Below are 12881 nucleotides of genomic sequence, written 5' to 3' on the forward strand. Positions count from 1 at the left end.
AATGCCACACCCAAGCTTTTCAAAGCCTGACTAGTTCCTTATGCCATCCGTGATAAGACAAACCAAGGTAGAACATGCAAGGTAAATGGTAGGACACTGAGGAGTGCAGTAGAACAGAGGGATCTGGGAGTACAGATACATAATTACCTAAAAATGGCATCACAGGTAGATAGGGTCATAAAGAGAGCTTTTGGTACATTGGCCTTTATAAGTCAAAGTATTGAGTATAAGAAAAAATAAAAAACACAAAATGCTGGCAGAACTCAGCGGGCCAGACAGCATCTATGGGAGGAGGTAGTGACGACGTTTCGGGCCGAAACCCTCTTTATTTCCAGCATCTGCAGATTCACTCGTGTTGCTATTGAGTATAAGAGTTTGAATATTATGGTGAGGTTGTATAAGACATTGGTGAGGCCAAATTTGGAATATTGTGTACAGTTTTGGTCACCTAATTACAGGAAGGATATTAATAAGGTTGAAAGAGTGCAGAGAAAATTTACAAGGATGTTGCCGGGACTTGAGAAACTGAGTTATAGAGAAAGGTTGAATAGGTTAGGACATTATTCCCTGGAGCATAGAAGAATGAGGGGAGATTTGATAGAGGTATATAAAATTATGATGGGTATAGATAGAGTGAATGCAAGCAGGCTTTTTCCACTGAGGCTAGGGGAGAAAAAAACCCAGAGGACATGGGTTAAGGGTGAAGGGGGAAAAGTTTAAAGGGAACATTGGGGGGTGGGGGGCTTCTTCATACAGAGAGTGGTGGGAGTGTGGAATGAGCTGCCAGATGAAGTGGTAAATGCGGGCTCACTTTTAACATTTAAGAAAAACTTGGACAGGTACATGGATGAGAGGTGTATGGAGGGATATGGTCCAGGTGCAGGTCAGTGGGACTAGGCAGAAAAATGGTTCAGCACAGCCAAGAAGGGCCAAAAGGCCTGTTTCTGTGCTGTAATGTTCTATGGTTCTATAAGGTAGTGAGGTGAGCTAGATCATAGGGAAGGAATTCTTTCCAAGTTCGAATGGAGCCCATGGGCAATGCCAATGGTCCCAGTAGCCAAGTTTCTGTGGTCATCATCAACCCAGTTCTGAAATAAATCAATATTTTCCAGAGGATATCTTTACAAATCCTTCTAGAGGGAAATACTTCAGTAAAGTGGATTTAGCTGAGGCCCACACTCAGATGAAGATGGAAGAAGTTAACAAATTTCACGACACATGCTGGTGATTCTGATTTTGAAGAGTCTAATGTGTTTCCCACCATAAATGCTTACAAAGGGCTTTATTGTTACTGAGCTGCAGAAATCCAAGATCCCCCATTTTACGAGCACTGGGATGGACTTGCCCTTGATTGAGGTTGCCTTATGAAGCAATTAGGAATTACTGTACTATTTCAGCTGAGGAGCTACATGCCAGTCATCTAGGCATGGTGAAAATGAAAGCATTGGCTCAAAACTTTGTCTAGTGGCTTGGGATGGATCAACAGATCAACCAGCTTGTCATTCACTATTTGATGCCAACATGTCCAGAAGATGCAAAGAATAGCCCCTCTCCATCTGTGGGAATGGCAGAGGATTCATGTGGATTTTGCTGGACCAATCATGGGCACAAATTTCTTTGTAGTAGCGACAAAGAGGCCAGAAGTTTCCCAAAGGCCTCCACTGCAGCCCCACACACTGTGGATGGGTTGAAAAGCCCCTTCTCATGGACTGGTGTTCCACAACACTTAGTCAGTGTCAATGGCCTATAGTTTGTGGTGGAACAGTTTCAATCATTCCTGAAAATGAATGGAATAAGACATATTGTATCGGCACCGTACCCCCAGCTACAAGTGGCTTGGTGGAAAGGTTTGCTCAGAGTCGAAACCTGTGAGCAATGTCAGCAGAACACACTACTCTGACAAAGAATCAGAAGCTCGCCAATTTCTTCCTTTCATATCACATTGCAGCACACTACACAACCAGCTATACTGTTCCTTGGTCACCGCTTGCGCTCATGCTTGGATCTTCTGAAACTCAATCCCAGAAGGAGTATGCAGAACAAACAGCTGAGATGAATTTAGGGCTCCTCAAACAAAGAGTTTCTTTGTTTTATTCCTGGACAAGTTGTTCTAGCGAGGGACTACAGAGGTGATCACAACTGGGTGTTTGAAAAGATTACAGACAGAACTGAACCATCCCTTACACAGTGGAGACTGCATCTGAGATCATCTGGAGATAACATATCAATCAGCTGAGGACAGCAGAGTCAACTGTCAGAGAAGAAAGATGCCCAGAGCTGTCGGAACCACTACCTGCAGTCCTAGATCAACTCCTACAACCACCACAGAGGAAGACGTTGAACCTGAGATTGTTTCACAGCCATGTCTCACCTGCCAAGCAGAGTGACTCCACTAATCAGGAAAGAGGTTATCCTACAAAAGTAAGAAATCCGCCTCAGCAATTGGGACCAGTATCCTGACAGGAAGGTTTGCTAAGGCTATTGGGGAGAGTTTAAACGAGAATTGCTGGGGGGTGGGAACCGAGCTGAATCAACGGAGGAAGGGGCGGTTGGCTCAATAATAGAGAAAGCTTGCAGACAGTGTGAGAGGGAGGATAGGATATGCTCAGACCGATGGTTTGAGATGTGTCTATTTTAGTACAAGAGGCATCATGAACAAAAGTGGATGAGCTTAGAGCGTGGATCAGTACTTGGAGCTATGATGTTGTGGCCATTACAGAGACTTGGATGGCTCAGGGACAGGAATGGTTACTTAGTGTGCCAGGCTTTAGATGTTTCAGAAAGGACAGGGAGGGAGGCAAAAGAGGTGGGAGCATGGCACTGCCGATCAGAGATAGTGTCACAGCTGCAGAAAAGGAGGAAGTCATGGAGGAATTGTCTACAGAATCTTTGTGGGTAGAAGTTAGAAACAGGAAGGGGTCAATAACTCTACTGGGTGATTTTTATAGACCATCCAATAGTAACAGGGACATCAAGGAGCAGATAGGGAGCCAAATTCTGTAAAGGTGTAATAATAACAGGGTCATCATGGTAGGAGATTTTAATTTCCCCAATATTGATTGGTATCTTCCTAGATCAAGGGGTTTAGATGGGGTGGAGTTTGTTAGGTGTGTTCAGGAAGGTTTCCTGACACAATATGTAGATAAGCCTACAAGAAGAGAGGCTGTACTTGATCTGGTATTGTGAAATGATCCTGGTCAGGTGTCAGGTCTCTCAGTGGAGAGCATTTTGAAGATAGTGATCACAATTCTATCTCCTTTATCATGGAATTGGAGAGGGATAGGAACAGACGAGTTAGGAAAGCGTTTAATTGGAGTAAGGGGAAATATGAAGTTATCAGGCAGAAACTTGGAAGCATATTGTTCTCAGGGAAATGTACGGCAGAAATGTGGCAACTACTCAGGATTTATTTACATGGAGTTCTGCATAGGTACATTACAATAAGACAAGCAAAGGATGGTAGGGTACAGGAACCATGGTGTACAAAGGCTATTGAAAAATCTAGTCAAGAAGAAAAGAAAAGATAAGAAAGGTTCAAAAAACAGGTAATGATAGAGATCTAGAAGATTATAAGGCTAGCAGGAAGGAGCTTAAGAATGAAATTAGGAGAGCCAGAAGGAGCCATGAGAAGATCTTGACAAGCAGGATTAAAGAAAACCCCAAGGCATTCTACAAGTATGTGAAGAGCAAGAGGATAAGACGTGACAGAATAGGATCAATCAAGTGTGATAGTGGAAAACAGTGTATGGAACCAGAGGAGATAGCTGGGTACGTAATGAATACTTTGCTTCAGTGTTCACTATGGAAAAGAATCTTAGCGATTGTAGGGATGACTTACAGCTGATTGAAAGCCTGAGCTTATAGATATTAAGAAAGAAGATGTGTTGGAGCTTTTGGAAAGCATCAAGTTGGATAAGTCTCAGGGACCAGACGAGATGTACCCCAGGCTACTGTGGGAGGTGAGGGAAGAGATTGTTGAGCCTCTGGCGATGATCTTTGCATCATCAACGGGGAAGGGGGATGTTCTAGAGGATTGCAGGGTTGTGGATGTTGTTCCCTTATTCATGAAAGTGAGTAGAAATAGCCCAGGAAATTTTAGACCAGTGAGTCTAACTTCAGTGGCTGTTAAGTTGATAGAAAAGATCCTGAGAGGCAGGATTTATGATCATATGAAGAGGCATAATATGATTAGGGATAGTCAGCATGGTTTTGTCAAAGGCAGGGCGTGCCTTACGAGCTTGATTGAATTTTTTGAGGATGTGCCTAAACACGTTGATGAAGGAAGAGCAGTAGATGTAGTGTATATGGATTTCAGCAAGGCAGTTGATAAGGTCCCCCATGCAAGGCTTATTGAGAAAGTAAGGAAGCATGGGATCCAAGGGACCTTGCTTTGTGGATCCAGAATTGGCTTGCTCACAGAAGTCAAAGAGTGGTTGTAGATGAATCATATTCTGCATAGAGGTCTGTGACCAGTGTTGTGCCTCAGAGATCTGTTCTGGGATCCCTTTTCTTTGCGATTTTTATAAATGACCTGGATGAGGAAGTGGAGGGATCGGTTAGTAAGTTTGCTGATGACCCAAAGGTTGTGGGTGTTGTGGATATTGTGGAGGGCTGTCAGAGGTACAGCGGGACATTGATAGGATGGAAAACTGGGCTGAGAAGTGGCAGATGGAGTTCAACCCAGATAAGTGTGAGGTGGTTCATTTCGGTAGGTCAAATATGATGGCAGAATATAGTATTAATGGTAAGATTCTTGGCAGTGTGGAGGATCAGAGGGATCTTGGGTTCCGAGTCCATAGGATGCTCAAAGCAGCTGCGCAGGTTGACTGTGGTTAAGAAGGCATACGGTGCATTGGCCTTCATCAACCGTGGGATTGAACTTAAGAGCCGAGAGGTAATGTTACTGTTATATAGGACCCTGGTCAGACCCCACTTGGAGTTCTGTGCTCATTTCTGGTCACCTCACTACAGGAAGGATGTGGAAACTATAGAAAACCTGCCGAGGAGATTTACAAGGATGTTGCCTGGATTGGGGAGCATGCCTTATGAGAATAGGTTGAGTGAACTGGGCCTTTTCTCCTTGGAGCGACGGAGGATGAGAGGTGACCTGATAGAGGTGTATAAGATGATCAGAAGCATTGATTGTGTGGATAGTCGGACGCTTTTTCCCAGGGCTGAAATGACTAACATGAGAGGGCACAGTTTTAAGGTGCTTGGAAGTAGGTGCAGAGGAGATGTCAGGGGTAAGTTTTTTTCTTTACGCAGAGAGTGGCGACTGCGTGGAATGAGCTGCCGGCGATGGTGGTGGAGGTGGATATGATAGGGTCTTTTAAGAGACTCCTGGATTGGAACATGGAGCTTAGAAAAATAGAGGGTTATGGGTAACCTAGGTCATTTCTAAAGTACATGTTCAGCACAGCATTGTGGGCCGAAGGGCCTGTATTGTGATATTTTTCTAATTTCTATAAATCTTTAGGCCTGGATGGGACAACTTAAAATTTACAATATTGTGGATGTCTTGATAGTAGTTGTATTATATAGTATGCATTCTATATTGAGATGGAGTTAATAGCTAAGCAGGGAGGAGTGGTGTGTATTTAATATTTCAGAAATATTGTAAATACATCGTTTGCTTAGGAATTCTTTGTTTACACAATTCATCATGAGTTACGTGTAAGAAGTACGTGAATGTCTTTAAGCCACTAAGAAATATGTGCATGCCTCACTAGAGTGAAAATGAAGTAGACACGTTATACCCAGCTCCCGTGTTTTTCTTCCCATTAGTTTTTGGAGTTACAAAACATAACGGTGTGCACATTGCTGTAGTTACATTCCATGCCAACTCTGCCATGTACCAAAATCAAAAGGGATTCCATTTCCTCAATATCAAGCTGACATGATTGTCGGCAGCAAATCATGGATGATAAACCCTAAACTCCTGACAGCAGTCACAATAACTTTAGCCTACACTGCTCTGTCCATTAAGCAGCATTTAAGTGACAACACTGAGCAAAAGGCTATACAATAAGGGCTGTTTAATCAGTTGCTCAACCTCCTTGAACAAATGTGAAATATACAGACACTGCAGGGCTTGTCTATGCATGAAACCTGATGGAACAGATTTCTGTTATGCTGAAAGAACTCCTCTGATGTCTTTAAAATCCTGAAGTAATCTTGCAGAACTTAGCACACTGGGTATGACACAAGCACTCATCATTTTCTGCATGCTGAACTATCTTATGCTCTAAAGGGCCAGTCCTTGTTATAAGCTGAATCGTTGGTAGCCGAGGACCAGCCGCATGAGGAGGAGGAGGAGGAGGAAAAAGGGAGCAGGTATTCTTGAGAGAATCTTCCCATCTATGCCATTGGTGAAAATTTCAACTGTGTGCAGAACCAATAAATGCAATCCCAACTCCCCACTCTCCATCTCAACCTCACTATCACCATCAGTCTCCTAAAGGCCACATTACAGAAACAAAATAAAGCGTAAAATAATCACTGATAAATTAATTAATGCTCTACTGCATCCAAAAGTCTACTAATTGTTGTTATGAATTCTGTAGTGTCTGTCCTGATGCCTGCATGCTGATACCCTGGCTGCTACAGCATAGCTGGTGGACCTCAGTGAAAATATTTGAATCTCATTCAAGAAGCTGGCAAATTTAATTACCGTAATGTAACAAACAATGAAAAGAAATTTGAAAAATCTTATTATGCTTTGTGCAAATTTTTATAATAAGGTGGAAGGAGTGGGAAGGGCAATCACATGTGAAGCAAAAAAAAAGATTTATAAAAGATGTTGCCCAGAATCACAGAAAAGGCTAGATAGGTTAGGCACTTTTCTTTAGAACAGAGAAAAGAGGAGTTAAACAAGGCTAGCAGATGTAATCAAGGTACATAATCTAATGAGTAGCTGAGATAGGGAGAGAGGAAATGATCTAGTTCTCTCAATTGGGACAATGATAATTAGAGGGCCCAAATAAAGCAGAAGGATTAAAGGGCAGTTGACAAATATTACTTCACAAATACTAATTCACTGTTTAGAAGAAGACTGAGGCACAACTATCTCATTTTTGGATGTGTTGTCATTATCTACAATCTAATACCCAAGAGCTGAACTTCCTCGCACCAAGGACATTTCAAATTACTTTAAAAATCCATGTTGTTTCTATTTAGCCTAGTAAATACCAACAAGTTATTGACCATAAGACCATAAGATATAGGAGCAGAATTAGGCCACTTGGCCCATCAAGTCTGCTCTGCCATTTCATCATGGCTGGTTTATTATACCTCTCAACCCCATTCTCCTGCCTTCTTCCCATAACCTTTGACACCCTGACTAACCATGAACATATCAACTTCTGCTTTAAACATACTCAATGACTTGACTTCCACAGCTGTCCATGGCAATGAATTCCACAGATTCATCACCCTCAGCCTAAGGAAATTCCTTATCTCTATTATAAATGGACGTCCCTCCATTCTGAGGCTGTGTCCCCTGGTTCTACACTGACCAACCAAAGGAAACATCCTCTTAAATCCACTTTCTCTAGTCTTTTCAATATTCGATAGGACTCACTGAGATCCACCCTCATTCTAATAAACTCCAATGAGTACAGGCCCAGAGTCATCAAACATTCCTCATATTTTAACCCTTTCATTCCCAGAATCATTCTCATGAACCTTCTATGGACCTGCTCCAACGCCAATTCATCTTTTCTAAGGTAAGTGGCTAAAACTGCTGACATTACACCAAATGTGGTCTGACCGATGCCTTATAAAGCCTCATCCTTGCTTTTATATTCTAGTCCTCTTGAAATGAACATTGCACTTGCCTTTCTTAACACTGACTCAACCTACAAGTTAACCTTTAGTGAATTTTGCACAAGGACTCCAGGTCCCTTTGTACCTCTGATCTTTTGAATTTTCACTCCATTTAGAAAATAGTCTATGTCTTTATTCCTTCTACCAAAGTGCATGACTATACACTTCTCTACACTATGTTCCATCTGCACTTCTTTGCTCATTGCCTAATTTGTCCAAGTCCTTCTGCAGACCCCCTGCTTCCTCAGCACTACATTCTCTTCCACTTATAATTGTATCGTCTTCAAACTTGGCCAAGTATCCATCAATTCTGTCATCCAAATCTTCATCATATAACTTGAAAAGAACTGGCTCCCACACCAACTCCTGCAGAACACCACTAGTCACCGGCAGTCAACCGGAATAGGTCTCCTCTGTTTTCCCTTGTCTATCCAGGCTGTTATTTCCTCAAGGAATTCCAATAGATTTTTTCAGGTAAGAATTCCACTTAAGGAAACCATGCTGACTTTGGCCTACCTTATCATGTGCCTCTAAGTACCCCAAAAGCACATCCTAAAAATAGAATCCAACATCTTCTCAGCCACTGAAGTCATGCAGCTGACCTATGATTTCTTTTCTTTAGCTCCCTCCCTTGTTAAAGAGTGGAGTGACATTTACAGTTTTTGGGGAGAAGGCCGGAAAGTGGGGCTGAGGAGGGGGAAAAGTGGGTCAATCATGATTGATCAGACACGATGGGCCAAATGGCCTAATTCTGCTCCTATATCTTTTGGTCTTTTCCAGTCCTCTGAAAACATTCCCAAATCTGGTGATTCTTGAAAGGTGCCCCCACAATCTCTTAAGCAACCTCTTCTAGAACCCTGGGGTGTAGTCTGTCTGGTCAAGGTGACTATCTACCTTCAGACCTTACTGTTTCCCAAGCAAACTGCACTTACTTCTACCCCTGCACACTCTCAAATCTGGCATACTGCTTGTGTCTTCCAAAGTGAAGAATGACATAAAATACTTAGTTCATCCACCATAAATACTTTGTCCCCCATTGCTACCTCTTCAGTATCATTTACCAGTGGTTTAATATCCATTCTTGCTGCTATTTTACGCTTCATATATATCTGAAAAAATCTTTTGGTATGCACTTGATATTATTGGCTAGCTTACCTGCATATGTCATCTTTACTCTCCTTATGTTTTTTTAAAATTTGCCTTCTGTTGTTTTTTTAAAAGCTTACAAACCATCTAACTTCTCACTAATTTTTGCTATAGTACATGCCCTACCATTCACTTTTATGCTGTCTTTGACTCCCCTTGTAGCCACAGTTGCCTTATCCTCCCTTTAGAATACTTCATCCTTGGGATTGCCCCCAGAAACTTCAACCATTGCAGTTCTGCCATCATTCTTGCTAGTGTCCACTTCCAGTCAGCTTTGGCCAGTTCCTCAATCATGCCTCTGTAAATCCCTTTATTACCACTGTAATACTCGTACATCTGACTTCACCTTTTCCCTCCCAAACCGAGGGGTGAATTCTATCATATTGTGATCTCTGTCTCCCAAGGGTTCCTTTACCTTAATCTCCCTAATCTAATCTGTTTCATTACACAACACCTAATCCAGAATTACCTTTACCCTCATGGGCTCAATTACAAGCTGCTCTAAAAAGCTATCTCATGGGCATTCTACAAATTCTCTCTCTTGGGATCCAGCATCTAGCCGATTTTCCCAATCTATCTGCACATTGAATTCCCCCATGACTACCGTAACATTGCCCTAATTACATGCCTTTACTTTTTCCTGTTGTTATTTATATCTCACATCCTGGCTACTGTTCAGGGGCCTCTATAACCAACTAGGTAACAAAACTATGTTGATTAGTCTGTTCCTGATATGAATTCGCTATTGTTTATTTTTATCAGTTCAACTCTTTGAATCACCTGGGAGAATCAATCTTCCAAACAACATAACAACTACAATTAAAAATAAAATTCAAAGCAAATTTTAATAGCAAAATACTTCATCATGGTGTCTGTGTTTGCTCCTTTGATTTAATCTTCATGTTCTGACGCAAAGTTTGCAAGCTGCTATATAGTAATATTCATTACTAACTTACTATACTTAATTGAAATAAATTCAATAAACAATATCTAATTTGTTCATCTTTTATTTAATTGCTCATATCACTCTCACCCATTCATGTTAACTTCTATAACTACCACACTGTGAGACAAAACTACCTGTGAACATGTCTCAGATTGAGCAAGCTAGGGCTTTTCTCTTTGGACCCAAGGAGGATGAGAGGCACTTGAGAGAGGTGTATAAGATGATAAGAGGCATAGATAGAGGAGACAACCAGTCTTTTTTTCCCAGGGTGGAAATGGCTAATACGAGAGTCATAATTATGAGGTGATTGGGATGATGGCAGAGGTTTTTTTTTAAAAACGCACATAAGGATCTGTGTAATTCGCTCCCAGGAATTACAGTACAGGCAGAAGCATTAGGGACATTTAGGAGACTCTTAGATAGGCACATGGATGAAAGAAGAATGGTAGGCTATGTGTGAGGAAAGGTTAGATTGATCTTAGACTAGGTTGAAAGGTCAGTACAGCATTGTGGGCAGAAGGGTCTGCATGGTCTGTGCTGTTCTATGTACTAGCAACAATTTCAAAATCTCTGAGGAGTTCCTCTTTCATTTAATGTAACTTATAGTGGCTGTCCATAACTCCTCAGTTAAATGACAACTTTTCCTCAAAAGCTGGAATTTTGCCCACTTCTCTCAGGAGTATACAAACATCATCTTCTGTAAAGCAATATGGTGACTCTTTACCTATTGCATACTTCTTAAATTTATTCCAGAAGATTAAAAAAAATCTTTTTTTTTTACAAAACTAGTAAGCTTTGAACTAATTCTTTCCCTGCAGATTTTGAAGGTATTTGAGCTCCAACTAAACCTACTCTCTCCCTCAAAAATTGATATTTAACCAGACAGAATGTTACTGTCATCATAGCTTTCTTAACCCTGTGCATTTACAATCTGAATAAACTTAAATCTCAAAAACCTACCTCACCACTAACTTAAATACAATAATTTCATGTCCCCTCTGCCTCATCTATTGCCTTCAGTATACCATGCATGTTTTCTATGGCTTTGGACCAATCATTCCTATCTTTTGTCCTCTCGGGGGAAAGCATCAAAATAATTGGTCGTTCATGGGATTATAATAACATTCGCAGTGTATAATTAGAAAGTTAAAAATATAAGTAAAATTAATAAAAATATATACTTTAGCTGCCTTGATTGGAGAGCGAGGAACAGCCAAAACTCCTTAAAAGGAGTCGGCCGTGATGTCATTAGGTGTTTTCTTTATAATCAGACTAATTTTAACCGTGTCCATGCTGTAGACTGATTAATGAAGCACGAATCTGACCCACTCTGCCGGCTCGGTTCAGTGACGAACCAGCTGATATATGATCTCAATGACCTATGAACTTTGCAAACATATGATGATACAGGTAAATCTTGAGGTTAATTATAGCCTTAATCGGCTTTAAATTTTACCTGTATCAGAGTCCTGCATTATCTTACAGATTTTGTTCGCTAATGAAAGAACATTATTTTCAAATTAACTCTATGAGCCCCTCAGTCAACACAAACCACTTTTCACCGTAACCAGTTCTATTAAGTGACGAGTTCTTCTGAGCTGCCCAAGACCGTAAAAGAGACTAACCACGTCCCAATCTGAAATGCCCTCACCTGTATGTCGTCTTTAGGCAGCTTTTTAAATTTCGGTCATCCAGCTCCTCTTGGGGCTTTTCATTTGCAATCGGATAATCCTTCTTGTGACAAAGGATCACGTAATTCTTGTGATCATTGTTCGCCCAATAAATATCATCTTGGGTTTCATAGCGGATGGCAAATTCGACTTTGGCACCGTCCTTCAGATAAGGGGGGACTAACAGAATTTTGAAGGTGAACTGGTCAGTTTCGCCGTCACAAGAATCGGCCACATAGTCAGCCAAGATGTCATAGTAACTCTCCCAATTATTTAATGTCATCCGGATGTACACTAGCTTTTCATATGATATATTCAGTACACGAATTAACCCTTTCATGCAGTTCGCACCCCGGGGAAACTCTGTTGATTCTAGTTCCACTTTCTGGGCATAAAGTTTCTGCATCAATTGCTCGGGGGAGGACGGCAGCTCAAAAAGGGGCAGCAGAAGGCATTCATCTTGGGGTGCCCGTTCAGCCTGCGCTCCAGCTCCCACCGAGCAGCTGCCCACGTCCCACTTCTCATACTCTCTCACCGACACAAGCTCCAGGCCAAATGCATCAGCAAAGGAAACTTTTCGAGTCAGGTTTAACGGAGGTTGCGAGCCTTCGTCTGAGGAGGAACTCCGTCTTCTTGGAAGCGGGGAAGACTTTGGTTTAATCCAGATCTCATCGTCCTCTGCAAAAACCTCATTGTCACCTGGCAGACCTAATATACTGACCGAAAAAGGTGGGTTTCGGTCTTTCTCGGCGGGCTCCATCGGTGGGGGCACAGTCTCCTGAAGCAAGATCTCTCAACTAGTGGCTGAGGATATTTCTGGCAAACAAATTTTAACAACGGCTTTGGTTACAGTTGACATTGTAAAAGAACTCAGGTTTATTAATAGCTGCACTGGCTTGTGAACTATGCTCGTCTGCTTTCTCGCAGATTTACTCCTCCTAACATCGGCTCCTTGTTTTTTGGCTCCACACAGTTCAGAGAGAGTTGGGCCAAATCTCATTTCACAGATAACACAAAAGAGACTTTAACTGCAGAGACGCGTCCTTGTTTGCAGTTAAAGCAGTGAACTCATGGTTGCTAAGTTATAATCTGTTTTTCACCCTGGAGCAAAATAATTCCGATGCATTCAAATAAATTGTCACCTGAATTAAATTCTACGATTGTGCATAAATGTAAGAATAAATAATAAAATATACACAGTCGACCATAATATAAGAACGTACAGAAAGTGTTCTAGTAAAGCATTTTATTGCTGAGTACAGTGACTAAACAGTTTGCAAGGTGCATTTATACTG

At 41.5% G+C, this 12881-nt stretch overlaps 1 protein-coding gene across 1 annotated transcript in view; it reads right to left on the reverse strand.

Moving 5' to 3' along the window:
• Positions 1-12498, reverse strand: part of ppp1r3ab (protein phosphatase 1, regulatory subunit 3Ab) — a 36421-nt gene extending 23923 nt beyond the window's left edge. Inside the window, exon 1 of the mRNA XM_073059474.1 lies at positions 11568-12498. Coding sequence (XP_072915575.1) covers positions 11568-12346 — 779 coding nt within the window. The 5' untranslated portion in view covers positions 12347-12498. The remainder of the gene's footprint in view (positions 1-11567) is intronic.
• Between the last annotated feature and the right edge of the window lie 383 nt (positions 12499-12881).

Source organism: Hemitrygon akajei, chromosome 10 (genome assembly GCF_048418815.1).
Source record: "Hemitrygon akajei chromosome 10, sHemAka1.3, whole genome shotgun sequence".
Lineage (NCBI taxonomy): Eukaryota > Metazoa > Chordata > Chondrichthyes > Myliobatiformes > Dasyatidae > Hemitrygon > Hemitrygon akajei.